Here is a 16,513-nt window from a genome sequence, read left to right as displayed (position 1 = left end):
CTTTGGATTGGCAAACTCCAGAATAATTTCAATGGCTTGGAATGCTAGAACTCTTAATTGTAATTGTATTTTATTTTTGAAGTTATCTTATTCCAAAAAATTTTGAAGCTTAGGGCAATAAGAGATGAACTGGTGGTCCCCTCTTGGTTTAAGCTCTAAGACTCTATAAGAAATAGTGAGCCCAATCTTCTGCTTAAACATATCACCTCTGGGTGAAAGCAGGTGTTCAACTCTTTGAATTGCTTATATATAGTGAGTTGCACATCGATATAGTGTAATGCATATCTAATATATTTTCTTGCATGCTATAAATAGATATACTATAGCATACCAATTCACTAACCAATTTAATGTTTTTTCCACCCTAACTAGAAAAGAAGTATCTAAAATACAAATATTCCTGATGGGTAGTAATGGAGAGCACTCTTTAAAGTAGATGCTTAGATTCTGTAATAAGAATAGATGCAAAATAAAATATTTTTCATCGGTTAATTTAAATATTGTAAAAATAGTCTATTTAATAGGAGCTGACACCCAGCACAGTGTGTTTTGTCTCCTCCTTAAGCAAACATTAACCTGTAGGTCTAAGATGATACAGTGAAAAAGAAACCAAACAGATAAGACACAAGATAATTTGTACTGTGCTGTGTGACACAGACAGCAAACAAGTGACTCATTCTTCTTAGATATTCATCATGAGACCAGTCTAATTCAGGACTATTCATTGTGAGCCATTTTAGCCCCCTGAGGAAAGTCCTGCACACAAAACCAGTGCCCTGAATTGTCAAAGCTGTCATGAACGAAGGGGAGAAAGGAGAAGACTTGTATGGTGGAAGTGGGAAGATTAACTGCACCCATACAGCTACAAAGCTTCAATTTTCTGTCCAGACTGGCATAGAGGGATGCAGTGCAAAAAGCAATAGTACTTAGATGTTGCTCAGAAAAAAGTGCAACCACAATAGTGGTGTAAACACCAGTGCACTGTTAATACAAGTTGTATGTGGATACAAGGAGTTTTACATATGTGCTAGGAGGCTGCAACACTAAAGTAGTGTCATGTAGACAAAGCCTCTAGAGGTGATACGAAGAAAAAAGGTCAGGTGGCAGGCACTCTCAGCATCAGTGGATGCAAAGAGTACAGGAACTGGCAATTTAAGTTTTATACATTATTGAAACAGTTAAAAAAGGGATTAGTCCTTTATATGAGGGAAGACAACAGGAAAGAGCACCAGTGTATGATCTCACACACAGCACATATTCAACTCCAACAACAGATTCTGATCATTGGTTCTATTGGGTTGACTGTCTCTAGCACAGTTTTCCTTTGCTCTGAAAAGCCACCATATTTCAATCCAGGAAAACTGCAGAGATTCAATCCATCTTTGCCCATTTGAAAGACCATAATATTCTTAATCTTCCCTATATTGTGCAACTTGCTATTTAATTAAGTTCTAAATGGTTGTGGATATAGCAAGTTGTCATAACATTAGGGATTTCTTTTGGGATGGCAAATAAAAAGCTACATTTCATTTTGCTTAAGTAAATACATATTGATAAATGCAAAGCAATGCACTTTGGAAAACATAATCCCAACTATACATATACAATGACAGAGTCTAAAATAGCCATTACCACTCAAGAAAGAGTTCTTGGAGTCATTGTGGATAGTTCTCTGAAAACATCCACTCAATATGCAGCGGCTGTCAAAAAAGCTAACAATGTTGGGAATCATTAGGAAAAGGATAGATATAATTACAGATAATATCATATAGTCTCTTTATAAATTCATGGTACACCCACCTCTTGAATACTGCATGCAGATTTGGTCGCCCTATCTCAAAAAAGATCTACTGCAATTGGAAAAGATACAGAAAAGGGCAACAAAAATGATTAGGTGTAAGGTCTGAGGCCTTGTGTTTTTGGCTAAACAGTAGCAGCCATATTGGGAGAGACAGCAGCAATAAGCTAAGAAGCATGTAGCCACATCTTCACATTCTTGAAATTACATCAAGACAATGTAATATCGGGCTGTTAAGAAAGTGCCACTGTCCAAACAGTACCTACCACCACCAGATAAAGAAACAGATTTTAAGATGTTTAAAGAAAACTTCATTTGATAGCATTCTGTCTGGCAAGCGTAACAGGGTGTTGAGGGGTGACCCCCCCCAGCCAGCCCCCTGTCACTTTAGCCTCTATAGCTGAGGGGCAGCAGAGCTGGTTAGGGCTGGGCCTGATTATCTGAGGGGAGGCAGCTGTCAGCCTATTCAGGTTGAGCAGTTGCCCAGGCTTGATCAAGCAATGGGCAGCAGCTGGTGACTGCCAACGAAAGGGTCTTTAAGTCCTTTGTTGGTCAGAGGGGCTGTGGGAGAGGATCCCCTTACACAGGGAATCACTTATCTTACTCCCGTGTCTTCTCCCCTACTCAGCTCTCCAACACCCTGATCCTTCCTCTCCTCCTCTTCCCAGCCTGTGGAATCAGGAGTACTCTGCTGCATTTTAGTTACTACTTAAAAAAACAAAATGTCATCCATAATATTAAGAAAAAGAAAGTATTAAACCACTTTCGTTGGATAATAAGAGAATGAATAAAGTACATTAAATTAAGAAATATAAAAATGAATTCACCTTCTCTTCACTCTAATACCAGAAGTGTAAAGGCCTAAGTCATCAAAGGACTCCAGTCACACGTAGGTGTCATGAGCATAAAAGACAACCATGGTTTTAATAAGAAATTAGACCAGTATGAGGGAGAAAATGCAAGAAGATCATTAAGAATATAAATCTGAAAAACATCATCTGACCACTACTCAAGTTGTGGGATTCTGTGGGGATTTAAACCCCAAGTTTATATGAAGATAGAGGAAGAAACAGTGGCAGAAGCAAATTTTAAGCCAGGGGAGTTATGGGTCATTGGTGGTGGGCTGGAGAGTGAGTCTGACCACACTTTCCCCTGTCCTACTGGGCTGGGCCTGGTTCCCCACTCCCAGCATTCCAACCTGGTGCACAGGGTTACAGAACCACTCAATTTTGGCCCAGCTGCCCCACCATCGTGACAGAGGGGGGCTATGCCAAATTTGAGGGAGTGGCATTGTGACATGGCACATAGAGTGAAAGGACCATGTGACCCCAGGCTCCAATGCCCAGAGCAGGAAGTTGGAGCCAGCCCCACTGGACAGGAGCTGCTGGTGCTGCCAGGTGGGTGAGAGTCAGGCTCACTCTTCAGTCTCATGTAAAAATTTGTTGTACACTTTGTCACTTGCATAATATGCTTAAAAAGGTGCCACACATTGCCCCCCATTAGCTCTGTCACTGCAAAAAAAAAAAACTTTTTCACTGTTAAAGTGTTTTATTAACAGCTATTTTTATTTCTATTTGAGCCAGCAGAAAATAAAGGAGAAATTAAGTACTACAGTATTTGCCAACTTGCTTACCCTGAGATTGGAAGCAATACATTTAAAAAAAAAAAAAAAAAAGTAAGATTGGGTGTTTGAACATATGTGTTTTGGGGTAAGTTTTGGAATTCAGTTACAACTTGTATGCTAATTTTTATATTTTTAGATGTTTCAATGGATTTTTTAATTTAGAAGTTTTATACAATGTACCACAATTTTATTGTTCAAAATTTTTGTTCAGGTCATGATCTGAAGATCTTGTAATCAGTTCCCTCAAGGTGACATCACTATCTGGACAAATTGATATTTTGAGACATCCAAAGTTTGCTGGATTGTTCCATATTTCTTCATGGCACCTGCTAAATTGGGGGAAACCCCTGATTTTTCTTAAGAGACAACTGAATTCAATTCAATTGCATGGAATGCCTGGCGGAGTGCCCTATTCTGATTTACGAAAGTATTCAAAGTACTCCAGAGGAGGAGTTTCAAAGAAGAAGCATAGCCTCTTGGAATCAAAGTGACTCAAGTGTCTCTCTGGTACATGGAATTTCATATCATATCAATGTCTCTTGAACTAGGTGTTTGGAAACAGAACCTAAGAACTTCTGGAGTGATTAACTGAGCCAGTCTCCTTAACGGAAATCCCTATCTATTATTCTTACATGTGTAACATGCACTGTTCACAACTGTCATGATTTTATTGTGAGTCTCATGATATAAAGTATTTTTCTTAAAGCCCCATGTGCTGGAGTCATGTGATTACAAGGGAATCTCAGCTTTCACTTAAAAAAAAAAGTGTTTCTAATCCATGAGAAAGCAAAGAAAAAATGTAAACATTAACCCAAAAGTCTGAAAATCCAAAAGGCAAATAAAAAGAATCCTGTATGTAGTTTTTTTTTTTTTTTTTTTTTAAACTCTCATAATTTTTAAGCCAATTTCAGGATTTGGGGGCTTGACTCATGATTTTTGAATGCTTGGCATTTGCAGTACTGAACATATAGGGATAATGATGAATAAAGACATTAAAAAAATCTGAAAGTAGACAAATGAATCCAAAAGCAAGGAAATGAGATGCTCACACACACTCTTTACAAAACAGGAAAGCATTCAAGTTCAGCCAGTCAAAACATGGCATCTTGTGGCTAAAAGGTTAATTATAACAACATGGGATTGTACCCAATTTCCAAATACATTTAGATTATTATCAAAAAGTAAATGTCTACAACATTATCTACTTGTATTGTTGGTCCCCTTTATAAATAAATAGAAATTGTTTGTTTGAATTAACCAACAACATATATCCAAGACGTTAGCATTGTCCTGATGATTGCTAGGATGACAGTAGCCTCAAGGTTGCACACCTAAGAATTCTATGGGCCATAATGGGGCCTTGGATTCTCTTATGGCAACTCTGAACTAGGAAATCCAAATCCTAACATTCTAAAAATGGGTGTGTCATCTTGGTCTGGATCATGGTGGGTCAGCAGATCAGTATTTTTGTGGCCAACATCCCCTGGTTCAGGACCTACACTTTAAAAAAAAAACAAAAAACAAACAAATAATAATAAAGTCTCTAGCCTTTTTGGTCATGAAGCAAAAAAAGGTTCAATATGTAAATTGGATATAAAATCAAAGGAGTGGTGTCTCTTGTGATAAGAAGGCAGCTTGAAACAAGAGCTCTAGGAGTGGCATGGTACTGTTCGCCTCAGTGAAGTGTTAACTCTGAAGCCCAAATATGAACATTTACCTGCCCACAATATAAATAATTTCACTGCTGATCAAAGTGCATAGGGAAGATGAAGGATGATCATATTATGAAGACCTGTGCAACCTACTGTGAATATTATTGCACTTTGGCATCACAAATGCACAGAACTTGGATTGTGTATGAAGCTTAGTAAAATAGCTTCACTTATTTTCCCCATTCTCCACTGCCTAAAATTCAGATGTCATTAAATGACACAGAAAGAAAGAAAATGCAAAGAAAAAGAAAATCCTTGGATCATCTCTGAACTGCTTTTCATATATTTGCAAAGTTCTCATAAGACAATAGCTAATTCCAGCTAAGCACAGACTTTTCTTGCAATTTTTCACACACTGCTGACTTCCTGCCCTCCAGGAGAGTAGCCCAGGGAGATGGCTCCAAGGGCAGCCCATTAGGCAAGCTGTAAAGCAGCTGAGGAGCTGTGATCTTGGAAGCCCAGGTTCCCCAAGCGTCCACCAGCTGAGCTCCCAAGGAACAAGGCAGGTGAGCTGGGAGGAAACTAAACAGAGGTTGAAACCTGCCTGGCAGAATTCTATAAGGTTTCTCCCTGGTTTCCATCAGAAATTTGTTGAAATTGATACTTTAGATTTCAGCAAATTGGCAATGTCCAACAGAAATTTTCCATCTGAATATTTCTGACCAGCTATATTAATAATATTATAGTCTTGAGTTTTCTGGAACTTTCTGACAATCTGTGAGAATAGGTAAATTTTCATACTATACTTTCTTCTAGCTCTTTGATAGATTCAGGATGTGCAAGATATTTTCAACAAACAAATATTGCTCTCAGAGCGGGGCTGTTTTAAGCTTGGATTTATCTAGTCTGTATAAAGATTTAAGTGAATAAATGTAAACTGATTTAGATGGAACACCAGCAAGTGTGTCATTCTATGGAGAAAATAACAATGCATACAAACAGCAGGTGTCTGGCACAGCTTTCCAGAATCCCATGAACATACTTGCATTGGATCTGACAATAATTAATTAGCCAAAAAAGACATATATATAAATGACACTGTCCGGGACAGGCCTACTTTACAGGCTAGGATTTTTCAATTAAAAATTAGAATTTAGGAACAAAGCTGAGATCCTTTTCCAAATATACTCAAATATGGAACAGTTCAGATCCAGGTTTTCAGTTTGGGCCTTATTCTACCTCTACTGGTCTTCAATTTATTTACTGATTGATTTTTAATAAACAATTAGAATAAAAATACGTATTTTACATAATCAGAGACACAAAACTTCTTTTTCTAGATTCCAAATAGAAAGAATAAGTGCCTCCCAGTAAGATGTTAGTGACTGCTTAGCTGCAGATAGGCCTTTCATATGACAGGCATAACTGAGGTCCTGATCACCTATGGCCATACCACTGCTCTTTTCATAAATGGGGAGGTGTTAATCCATAGAACCTAGCCAAATCTTTGCTTAGGTTATATTCTAACTAAAATGTCCTGTGTGGTTTTTAACTGCCGTGACATCCTGTACTCCATGTTCACCACTTTTATATGATTATGATATATATTGTACCTTGTGCTGTATCATTTGAAAACTTAATCTGATGAACATTATCATCATGTTAAAATACGTGTGGCAACTTTGTATGTAAAGTTATGAGACTCCACTGTATAACAATGATTTTACTATAGCATGTAACAAGGTTAGAAAAGCAGGTCCAAAGTAGTTTTTCAGAGACAAAGGCATACTGAGAGTTCAGCATAATCAAATGAATCATCAGGACTATCACCGCTATAATCTAGATAAGCAGCCATCCTCTGGCAGGAAAAAAGGATATAAACAAAGTATTTACAATTCACCTGAAGGGCAATTGAGAGCTCACCTACATCATGGAACTGCCTGATCCCATGACCCAGCAAAGACTTTTCCAATACAAAGGGTCAGAGTATAAAAAGGAGAGACAGTGACCTCCTCATCACCTCTTCCCAATCTCTGCTCATGGCACCTACAATGCTTGAAAGAACAAAGGAAGCTTTTGAAACTAGGGGAAAGGGTCCTAGCTGGAAGGCTTCCCAGCAAGCACAGACTGCTGTTACGTTTTTGGGTGAGAGAAACCTTTTTGCTTAGTAGCTTTGTTAAAGTTTAGGAATTAGCTTGCAAGTTTATCTTTTTATTTCTTTTGTAACCAATGCTTCATCACTTATAATCACTTAAAATTTATCTTTTGCTAGTTAATAAACTTGTTTTACTATTTTTTTCTAAAAACCAGTGTGTTTGATTGAAGTGTTTGGGTAATCTCTACTGAAGTCAACAGGGCAGGTGCATATTCATTACCATTTGTTGGAATGGCAAAACAATTTATGAGCTTGTACAGTCCAGTGGGCCACTGAATGGTACAAGATGCACATTTCTGGGGGGCAAGTCTGGGACTCAGAAGTATGCGGGTGTCGCCCTGGATGGCTGAGCATGGCATTCATGTACTCAGCTCAAAGACTGCATGCTAGTGGCTCTGAGTGATCAGCACCTGGAAAGGTTTGTTGTTCACTAGCAAAGCAGTATAAAAAGCAACCCAGGCTGGAGAGCTACGGAGACACAGCATCTCAGGTTGCACCCTGGGGAATGTCACAACTGCAGGGATTTTTTAATTTTTATTTTTTACCTCCTGTCCTATGTAGTTTAGCTGTGTGACAACAGGCGCTGAGTTCAAACCCAGATGTCGCTAAACCTCACTAATAGGTAAAGTTATCTCTGTGTATCATTTGTTAAATGCTTTGGGATTGAATGATTTTAGTCCTTATCATCACAACAGACCACCACAAATATTTTTTCTCAATTGTTCCTTTTCAGAATTTTTTTGAACTTTGTTAATTTGCTGTATTGATTAAAAATCCAGAGCTAAGGATGAAAACAAATAATGTAAAGTTTACCTTTGTAGACAGAAGGGAGAGACGGGGACAAAATACAGCTACAATGTGGTCATTTCCCTCTTTGCTAGTATGGTATACAGTATGAAAGCAATTATAAAGATGTTTTCTCCCAAGCATTTTTGTACTCCAAACACAACAAATCTCTTATTATTTGAAATATATTGCTCACATACTGCATTTTTCAAAGTCTGGCCTCCACTGAAGAGGCATTTATTTTATTTTGAAATTTAAGAAAAAAATACTTTTGCCATTTTTCAGTAGGAAGAGGGTGGGGGAAATTACTCTTTAGTCATTAAAAATAAAGTGTGATTTTTTTCAACAGTTCCAGTCCTGCAGTAGCTTAGGGTAGAAACTTGACATTTGGCATGGAGGTAGTCAGTGGGTCAGATATGTGCCATTCAGTGATCTGGTGAAAATGTATTTGTTTTGGCTGGATTATACATTTATAAACCTGACAATGAATTCACACCTTTTTTTTTTTACTAAGAGGTTTGGATTTAATACTAATAATCTGCTAACATACAAGAGTAAGTAATGCGAGTGGAATTCTCTCATTCAAGGTGTGAATGTGTGACGGGATCTTCAGTGAGTGCAACCTGGGCTGTGGGACTGTTGAGCCCTTCAAACCCACCAGCCTGGGCTGTCTCTCACACTGTGATGCTAATGTCAAGCTACAAACCTCTGACAGGCGCTGAACTTACATAGCCATCCACAGGCAGAAGCATACCCAACAGAGTTACATGAATGATTTCCCAGCCACTCATGAAACATCAATAGAGGCGTTAGCCAATTCTCACCAGCTCCCCAGTCTTGCACCCCAAAGAAATACTGTCTTACACTTCTCAAGGTTCCCTTGGACAGTGTAAACTCATTAATAAATTTGCCACTTCTTCATAGGAAGTGGACATGCACCAGCCTTTGTAATCTGAGCTGAGATTCCTCAAGCACTTCAACCAAAAGCACACTGTTTTAGGTAAAAGGTAAAACAGATTAATTAACTACAGAAAGATAGATTTTAAGTGATTATAAGTAGCAGTCATAGAGATCAAGGTTGGTTTCCTAGAAAATAAAATAAATTCACAGTCTAAATTCTAACTTAAACAGACTAAGCAAGATTTGAATCAAACAGTCTCTCATCCTAACAGATGGTACAAGCATTTTACAGTTCCTCAGTACACAGATTATATTCCCTTCCAGCCTGGGTCCAATCTTCCCAAATCCAAAGTCTTTGTCTTCCAGACAATCTTCTAGGTGTTGAGATAGGGGTGGGGAGAGAGACCAAGTGATGATGTCACTGCCACTCTTTTATACTTTCTTTCAGCTTGCTAGAAAAATCTTTTCTGTGACATGGGTTAGTCTGCCCCCATGGCGTTCATGCCTTCTCTGGGATAGGGGGTTCTTCCTGATGAGCCATTAATGCCTGTCTGGCCAGTGATCGGTGCTTCTTTGTCCCTAGTGAAAGGTCAGCTGTGGGCATCTTCCAATCTCACAACATATTTCAATAACACATATAGCAATACTTTATAACTTCACGTACAATCCAACAAGATATTAAGGTTCAACATATCTAGACTTTTAAAATGATACCTCACAAGGCATACTTTGTACAAATATATCATAATCATATGATGGTGGTGAAGATGGCAGTTCCAGGATGCTACTTGGGGGTACAGAGTGTCACGGTATGGAATATGACAGGATTTGGCATTTATTTCTTCAAACAGAAAGCACACTTAAGTTATCTAAAAGATGAGCATAGTTGATTTAGTGATTATTTTGTGTTTTAACTATATTATGCATGCAATGATTACTTGAGATGTTAGGGTTTTTTCTTAGATATTATTGGTGAATGATAGATATTGCAATCAAACATTCCCAAATCAACTATAAAAGAAAACATAGAAGAATTTAGATAAGGACATCATTTGCAAAATGTGTTCTTTGGTTGGCCTCAAAATTGTACTGTATCTACTATAAACAATACACATTCAGAAAGCCTGAATGTAAGGGATCACTATCCACCTCATTACATAGTATTGATTTGAAGCATATATGAGTGGGAAACGGCTTAAGGAACAGACCTTAAACTAGCAGTAATGTAATACTTAACACTTACTAGAGTAACAGTTTCTTATCTTATATAAGAAGGCAAGCGAGAGCTGAAATAGAGGTACCACTATGTGCTACAATGCAGAGAGAATTCCCTTTGCTCTTGGAAGAAGCTGTTGGGACCACTATAGAACTAGCCTCCTCAGTCTTTTGAAAATGAGAGGTTAAGACATCCCTTGTGCTTTCTCTAACAAACTCTTTGGCCACCTATTTTTATTTTGATCTGATCACACAAAAAGGCAAAAGGATACCTATCTAAAGTCTCTAAGCACCCTGACAGATAAATAAAATCACAGTCCACAAAAGAAACACATTCAGCAGCAGCACAGCATAGGCCAGTCCTCTCAGACTTCACCATGCCTGCAACCAAAACAGCCAGCTAAAAAACAACCAACGTTGTCTCAGATCTCACAAAGGCATTTAGCCCCATGATATAGACCCAAATCATACATATTTCACTCATCCCCAAACACATGCACCGATAGAGAGGCTCTGCAGTTTACTTTTGACAGCAGCAAATCTGGGATATTTTAGTTCAATTGGGCAGTGAATTCCAAAAACTGAGGGCTCTACAAAGAGAACATCCTATCAGAAATTCTCCTTCTTTTAAACTAATGGAGTTCTCGCTCAAGCAACTCAATTGTCATAACTAAAGCAGTAATGCCCAGGGAGAGAGGAGGCCCAAAGTCATAACAGTCTTTAGAAGTCAAAATCATTCCTTAAACTTCACCTGAAACCCAACAGGTAGTAAGAACCCTAGTATCATGTGCTCATAGTGGAATACCGTGCTTAGTAAGCAAGCATCCTCATTGTGCAATAGATTTAGCTTCAAAATGGATTTAGGTGTAGCCCCATCTACTAGAAACTTGAGCTGACAGAGATCTGAATGATGGTAGCAAGATCTGCATCCAAGAATAAGGGTCACAACCCCCTGACCTGATGAGATAGGAGAAAGCCAGTCGAGTTACTGCCACTATTCAGTCTTCTAAAAGAAGGGGGAGCAACAAGACCCTCAAATTATGAGCTCAGATGACCAATGCTGAACACCCCTTCGAAGGGACTGCTATAATCTTGTCTACACCCTTTGGTTGCTATGCCCAGCCTGCCATAACTTCTGTCTTTTCCAGACTGAGATTTAACCAAGGCTTGCTCTCAGTCACATTCTTGTCTCACCCTGACAGAATGACATTCAAATGCCCCCAGTGGGCTGGAAGAAATGGAGGTACAGAATCATGTTATCACTTCACAAGGAGGACCATCAACAGGCTCTGAAGGGAGGCACATCCAATCTTCTTAATGAATTCAAATAGCTCCCATAAGAATGAGTACTTCGAGGATGAACACTGCAGAGGAAATCAAAATAACTAAATAATAATCAGCGAGGCCCCAAAGAATCCTGGAAAGATCCCATCCCCTTACTCATCCTCCTCCCCCCCAATAAAAGTAAAAGTAAAAACATGCTAGGGCTGAAAACATGATTTATCTGCCTTCACTGTCAGAAAACCAACTTAAGCAGTTACATTTGTTTTACTAAATTAAAATGAATGAGAAACATCACTTTGTGTAAAAATATAAATATTGAAAGTAATGACAAATTGTACTTAGAGTGTCATATCACATTGACAGCAAAAAGCTGTACTCAACTAATTTTAATGCATAAATTGCCAGAACATTTTGTAGGGCTTTATATATTAGCAGCTAACTTCAAAGTCAATAGAAATTGGCATAGGGCTAATGCTTGCAAACAGAGCATCACTTTACACAACTAATGATAAGAATCTACCAAACCACCAAGAGACAAGATGTTCAGAAATCATAGATCTTCATCACTTTGCTCATCTTGAGCTGTGGTTCTGCAACATCTGTGTATCATTATGAATTATTTGTACAGTATATTAGGCAGCCATGGGACTCAAAAGACAAATAAAGAGAGAGGATCATTCCCCAGGAGCTTACCAACAAAGAGATTTTGATGCTGGCAGACCAGGTGCCAGCCCAGGCCAAGATCCTTGGACCTCACTAAACACTGACAAATGCACAGCTGTAAACCATTCTGGTTTGTCTCTGTGTTACTATTGCTAATATAGATATTAGAGTTATAAGAATGTGTTTAAACTTCATGAAATGCATGTATTGCTCTTTCTTATAATATCTGTATGTCATGTTAAAGAAATATTTAAGCATTTGTTCTGTAACTATAAAAGTGTTTGCTAAAACTGCAAAACCCCAGAGTCAGAGAAGAAGCATTACCAAGTGTGAAATACTACTTTACAACAAGAGGTGTTATCTTCTCCCCAACAAAAGAAGGCCTATAGTCATCAAACAAGCCATTGTGGAACATCAGTGGACAAAATACTTTGTTGATTGCTCCCCCCACACCCAGGGAGTGAAGACATGCACAAACCCTCATCCCATCCGCCTGAGTTCTGGAAAAAGGGGATAAAAATCCCTGTCAAGAAAAATTGTTATCACAATACTCCTTGGAATTTGGAGAGGGCAATATTTCTAAGCATAAGCAAGGGATCTCCTAGCTGCAGTTAAGGTTAGCCCTAGCAAATACATAGATCTTGCATATTACAGTGTTTATTACCTCCTCAAACATAAGACTGTAACTCATTTGTGTGTTTATGTTTACCTGCTTTAACCTTGTAAATAACTCTCATTTCTTTTTCCTAGCTAATAAATCTTGAATTAGTTTATTACAAGATTGGTTACAAGCATTGTCTTTGGCAAGAGATCTAAGGTACAACTGATCTGGGGTAGGTGACTGGTTCTTTGGGACTGGAAGTAAACTGAATATCATTATAGTTCCAGAGGGGTAGCCGTGTTAGTCTGTCAGCAAAGACAATGAGAATTCTGTGGCACTTTAAAGACTAACAAATGTAATATTTGTAGACATAAGCTTTCGAGAGAAGAAGAGAGCTAAGTCTCTCGAAAGCTTATGTCTACAAATATTAAATTTGTTAGTTTTTAAAGTGCCACAGAACTCTCGTTGTCCTTGAATATCATTATGATTTTTGAAGTAAGGGACCATCACAAAGGCAGGCTTGCTTGGGTGGCAAGATAGACCGGAGTGCCCAAGGGTCTGGCTGTCTGTGTCTCCATGTTAAAACTGTTATAGTGCTTTATGAGTTTACACTTGTTACTGAGTTGGTGAAATATAAGTAAAGGACACACAGCCAGTTTGGGGTTTATGCCCTGTTTCTTGATAACCTACCCTGAGGTTGGCACTCATGGTTGTGAGCCATTCCAGACAGCTTGACAGGAATGACAAAGGGAGATAAGGGAAAGATGCAGATTCTTAATAAATTTTGAATTGCATATATTTTTAGACATTACAGTTTTTCCTCTTTTATTATATTATTTTTAAAGTTAGAGGATCACTACCAGGATAGATGAAAGAAGCAGCATTTGTAAGCAAACTAAATAAAGCAAGTTTTGAAGAGATTACAGGGTATTCAGAACCGAGGAGATCATACTGATTCGATGATAGTTCTGGGGTTTTTAATTAATATATGCAGTGTTGTTGTACCTATCTTGATCCCAGGATATTAGAGAGACAAGCTGGGTGAGGTAATGTCTTTTATTGGACCCACTTCTGTTGGTGAAAAAGACAAGCTTTCGATCTTAGATGGAGCAGGTCCCTTATTAGTATTTAGAACACATAGTGTTTAGTTAGTGATTTACAATTTTTTAGTGTTTTCTGATAGTATTTTAAGAGGCCTTCTTTTAGAAATTCCTGAAAATGAGAATAGGACAACACAAAGTAGGTTCCAAGCAGCTCGAGTTCAATCCATATTACAGGGCCCCAAGAAGTATTAGAAACGTATCAACATTATGTCAAGGTCATTGCACTTCAAAGCATCCCAGAGGCAATGTTGTGTGCACTCAAACGTAACAGACTGCATGACAACCACAATATAGAGATATTAAAAGGATTTTGACACAAAGTTTCACAACCAGAATGACTTCAGAAAGAACAAAGTTTGCGTTTTTAAGAAAATATGAATAAAATGACCACATAAGCAAAGAAAGCACTTTTAAAAATCACTTAAAGATTTTAGGTTAGTTAGTTTTAAACAGCCTAAGGGCCATATTTATACTCTGGATTAAACATTTTGAAGTTAAATGTTAGAGGCAAAAGGGGTTTTGTTTTTAAGAATTCCTGCAGCAAAGTTAAAAAACATGTTGACAGGAAAAAGTCAATCTTAATCAACACAAATTAAGAGCAATAGTTTTGTGCAATTATAATCAGAATCCGCCAGCAATTCTTCCAATGCCAAATTTGCTGACAGAATTTATTCTCTGCCATAAATAATTTTGCCTTTGTTTAAAATATTATTTCTTGCCATTTCTATAGCACTCAGTACTGTAGAACATTACAAACTATCAGAGGTGCTCATATTTGATGCATGAGTCACTAGACTATCATTGTTACTTGGATTTGCACTGCAATTTACTCAGTGTACAAGAGGCTTCTCTAAAATTGACAGAAGAATTGCTCAAATGATAAATGTAGTAGAAATAATTATGTATTAATATGTTAAGTGGTTCCTTTCATTTCCTTACAGCACCATTAAAACCTGATTTTGCTTCCTGACACTTCTCCACTGATTCATGAATATCTCTGCCAGGAATGTATATACTGGTATCTAACAGGCCTTCACACAGCTTTGAAATGGGTTAGGTATTGCCAATAATTCCTTGACAGAGCTAAATAAATTATTGTTCTGAATTAAGAGCAATGTCTTCCAAAAGAGACAAAAAATGTTACAGTTCTCTGTTGTGATGTTGCTCCTGGGAGCCCCAAAATTTTAGTACTGCAATATCTTTTGTGATGGGTATTCAAATAAGAGAGATTAAGCCAAGTGCTACTTATTTTAATAGGACAATTGTAATTGGGACATGCTGGATAAAACTGAACTGGTGTAGTGATCACCATAAACCTCAAGTTAGAATTCTGAAAATGTTTGCCCTTCTATGCTGCAGCATTACAAGGGGCCTGGTTAATTGTTAGCTCAAAACTTTGAATGGCCCTAAATATGCGTTCTTTATATAGGTCATAAATTAGGTGCACACTGCCTCTAAGGAAACGAGAGAAACCAAAGACTAGACACACACAGACAACAAAATACACTCTCTACCCACCTGGTGGTCCCTCCTTGAAAAGTTTTAGGTGAGCTAGAGATAAAAGCATAAGCAAGAGTGTATTTTAGCCTCAAACAATATATTTATATTTTCATATTTGTTGCATATATCAGATACAGTTCTTAGTGATTCTCATGTAAAACAGCAATAGTTCTAAAGGCTTCATTACTCATCATTGTCATTATTCACTATTACAAACCCATCTCCACTATTAGGAAAAATTGTGAGTTGATTGTGAATGACTTCATCTTTGTTAACTGCTATTAAAAGCTGCCATCTCTGCAACAAGTTAAGTTATAAGCACATTTTTAGAATCCTTGAATTCTTTGGTACCACTGATACCAGAGAAACTCCATTTTGAAATCCTCAGACTCCATGTTGTAACCCTGGTTTCCATTTTGAATAAGCAAGAGTCACTCCACCATTAGATCGAAGCTGCATGTCATATAGCACTGAATATAAAATTGGTGGGAAAACCAGATTGGCAGGGATCCAGCAGATCATTACACACTGAGGTAAACAGCAGCAGTAAGCCTGTGAATGAATGGGTAGTAGTAAAAGAAAAAAAAAATGAACGAAAAAAATACTAGCAAAAGTGTCTAGCAAATTCTAAAAGGCAGTATAATAGGCAGTGTGTCAGTGGGCAGCCAAGAGAGTCAAAGGTGAGGTGCTGACAGTGCAGACGGAGGTGAGAAGAGGAGAGTGGAGAAGAGCAGACGAGAGGAGACCTGAAGAAGCAAGTGAGAGGGCTGCAGCACCCAGAAGGAGTCCTGTGTCAGCGGACAGAGTAGGCTCGTCAGTTATAATTATAGTACAGTACAGTACAGTACAGTGTTAGAATGTGTATGTGCAGATTAATAAAAAATTATTTAAAGCATTGAAGGATTGCTGTCAGCAGCCTGTGGCAGACTGGCCATCTATGACAGGGGGCAACCGCTTAGAAACATCTCAGCTGTATGTTATTGTGGTTGGGGTGCTCTTTAACTTGCTGAAAGGATTTGTGTTTTTAGATAACTTTTGTATTAGGAATTATCGTTTATACTAAGAGGTGCCTTGTTTTGGAAGAGAATATGGCTTGTGTCAATCAATCATTTATCAGAAGGCTGTTCTCTGGGTATTTCCTTAGCTACCCTGGACTCAGAGACCCATGCCTTAGGAGAACAGATAGGTGAATAGGTGGGCTGTTTTAAGGGAAAACCTTTCAGGGGATACTT

The 16,513-nt window shown here is 38.1% G+C and overlaps 1 protein-coding gene across 2 annotated transcripts in view; it reads right to left on the bottom strand.

The window, feature by feature from the left end:
• Positions 1 to 16,513, bottom strand: part of LOC137159571 (formin-like) — a 233,597-nt gene that overhangs the window by 198,329 nt on the left and 18,755 nt on the right. Inside the window, exon 3 of one of the 2 annotated variants that reach the window (XM_067558036.1) lies at positions 15,300 to 15,332. The exons of the other annotated variant lie outside the window; for it this stretch is intronic. Coding sequence (XP_067414137.1) covers positions 15,300 to 15,332 — 33 coding nt within the window. The remainder of the gene's footprint in view (positions 1 to 15,299; positions 15,333 to 16,513) is intronic. 2 annotated transcript variants of the gene reach the window in all.

Source organism: Emydura macquarii, unplaced genomic scaffold (genome assembly GCF_026122565.2).
Source record: "Emydura macquarii macquarii isolate MOO-44397 ecotype Brisbane River unplaced genomic scaffold, CSIRO-AGI_Emac_v2 contig_1876, whole genome shotgun sequence".
NCBI classification, from domain to species: domain Eukaryota; kingdom Metazoa; phylum Chordata; order Testudines; family Chelidae; genus Emydura; species Emydura macquarii.
The sequence above is the reverse complement of the archived record's forward strand: the minus strand, read 5'-3'. Positions and strand labels throughout refer to the sequence as shown.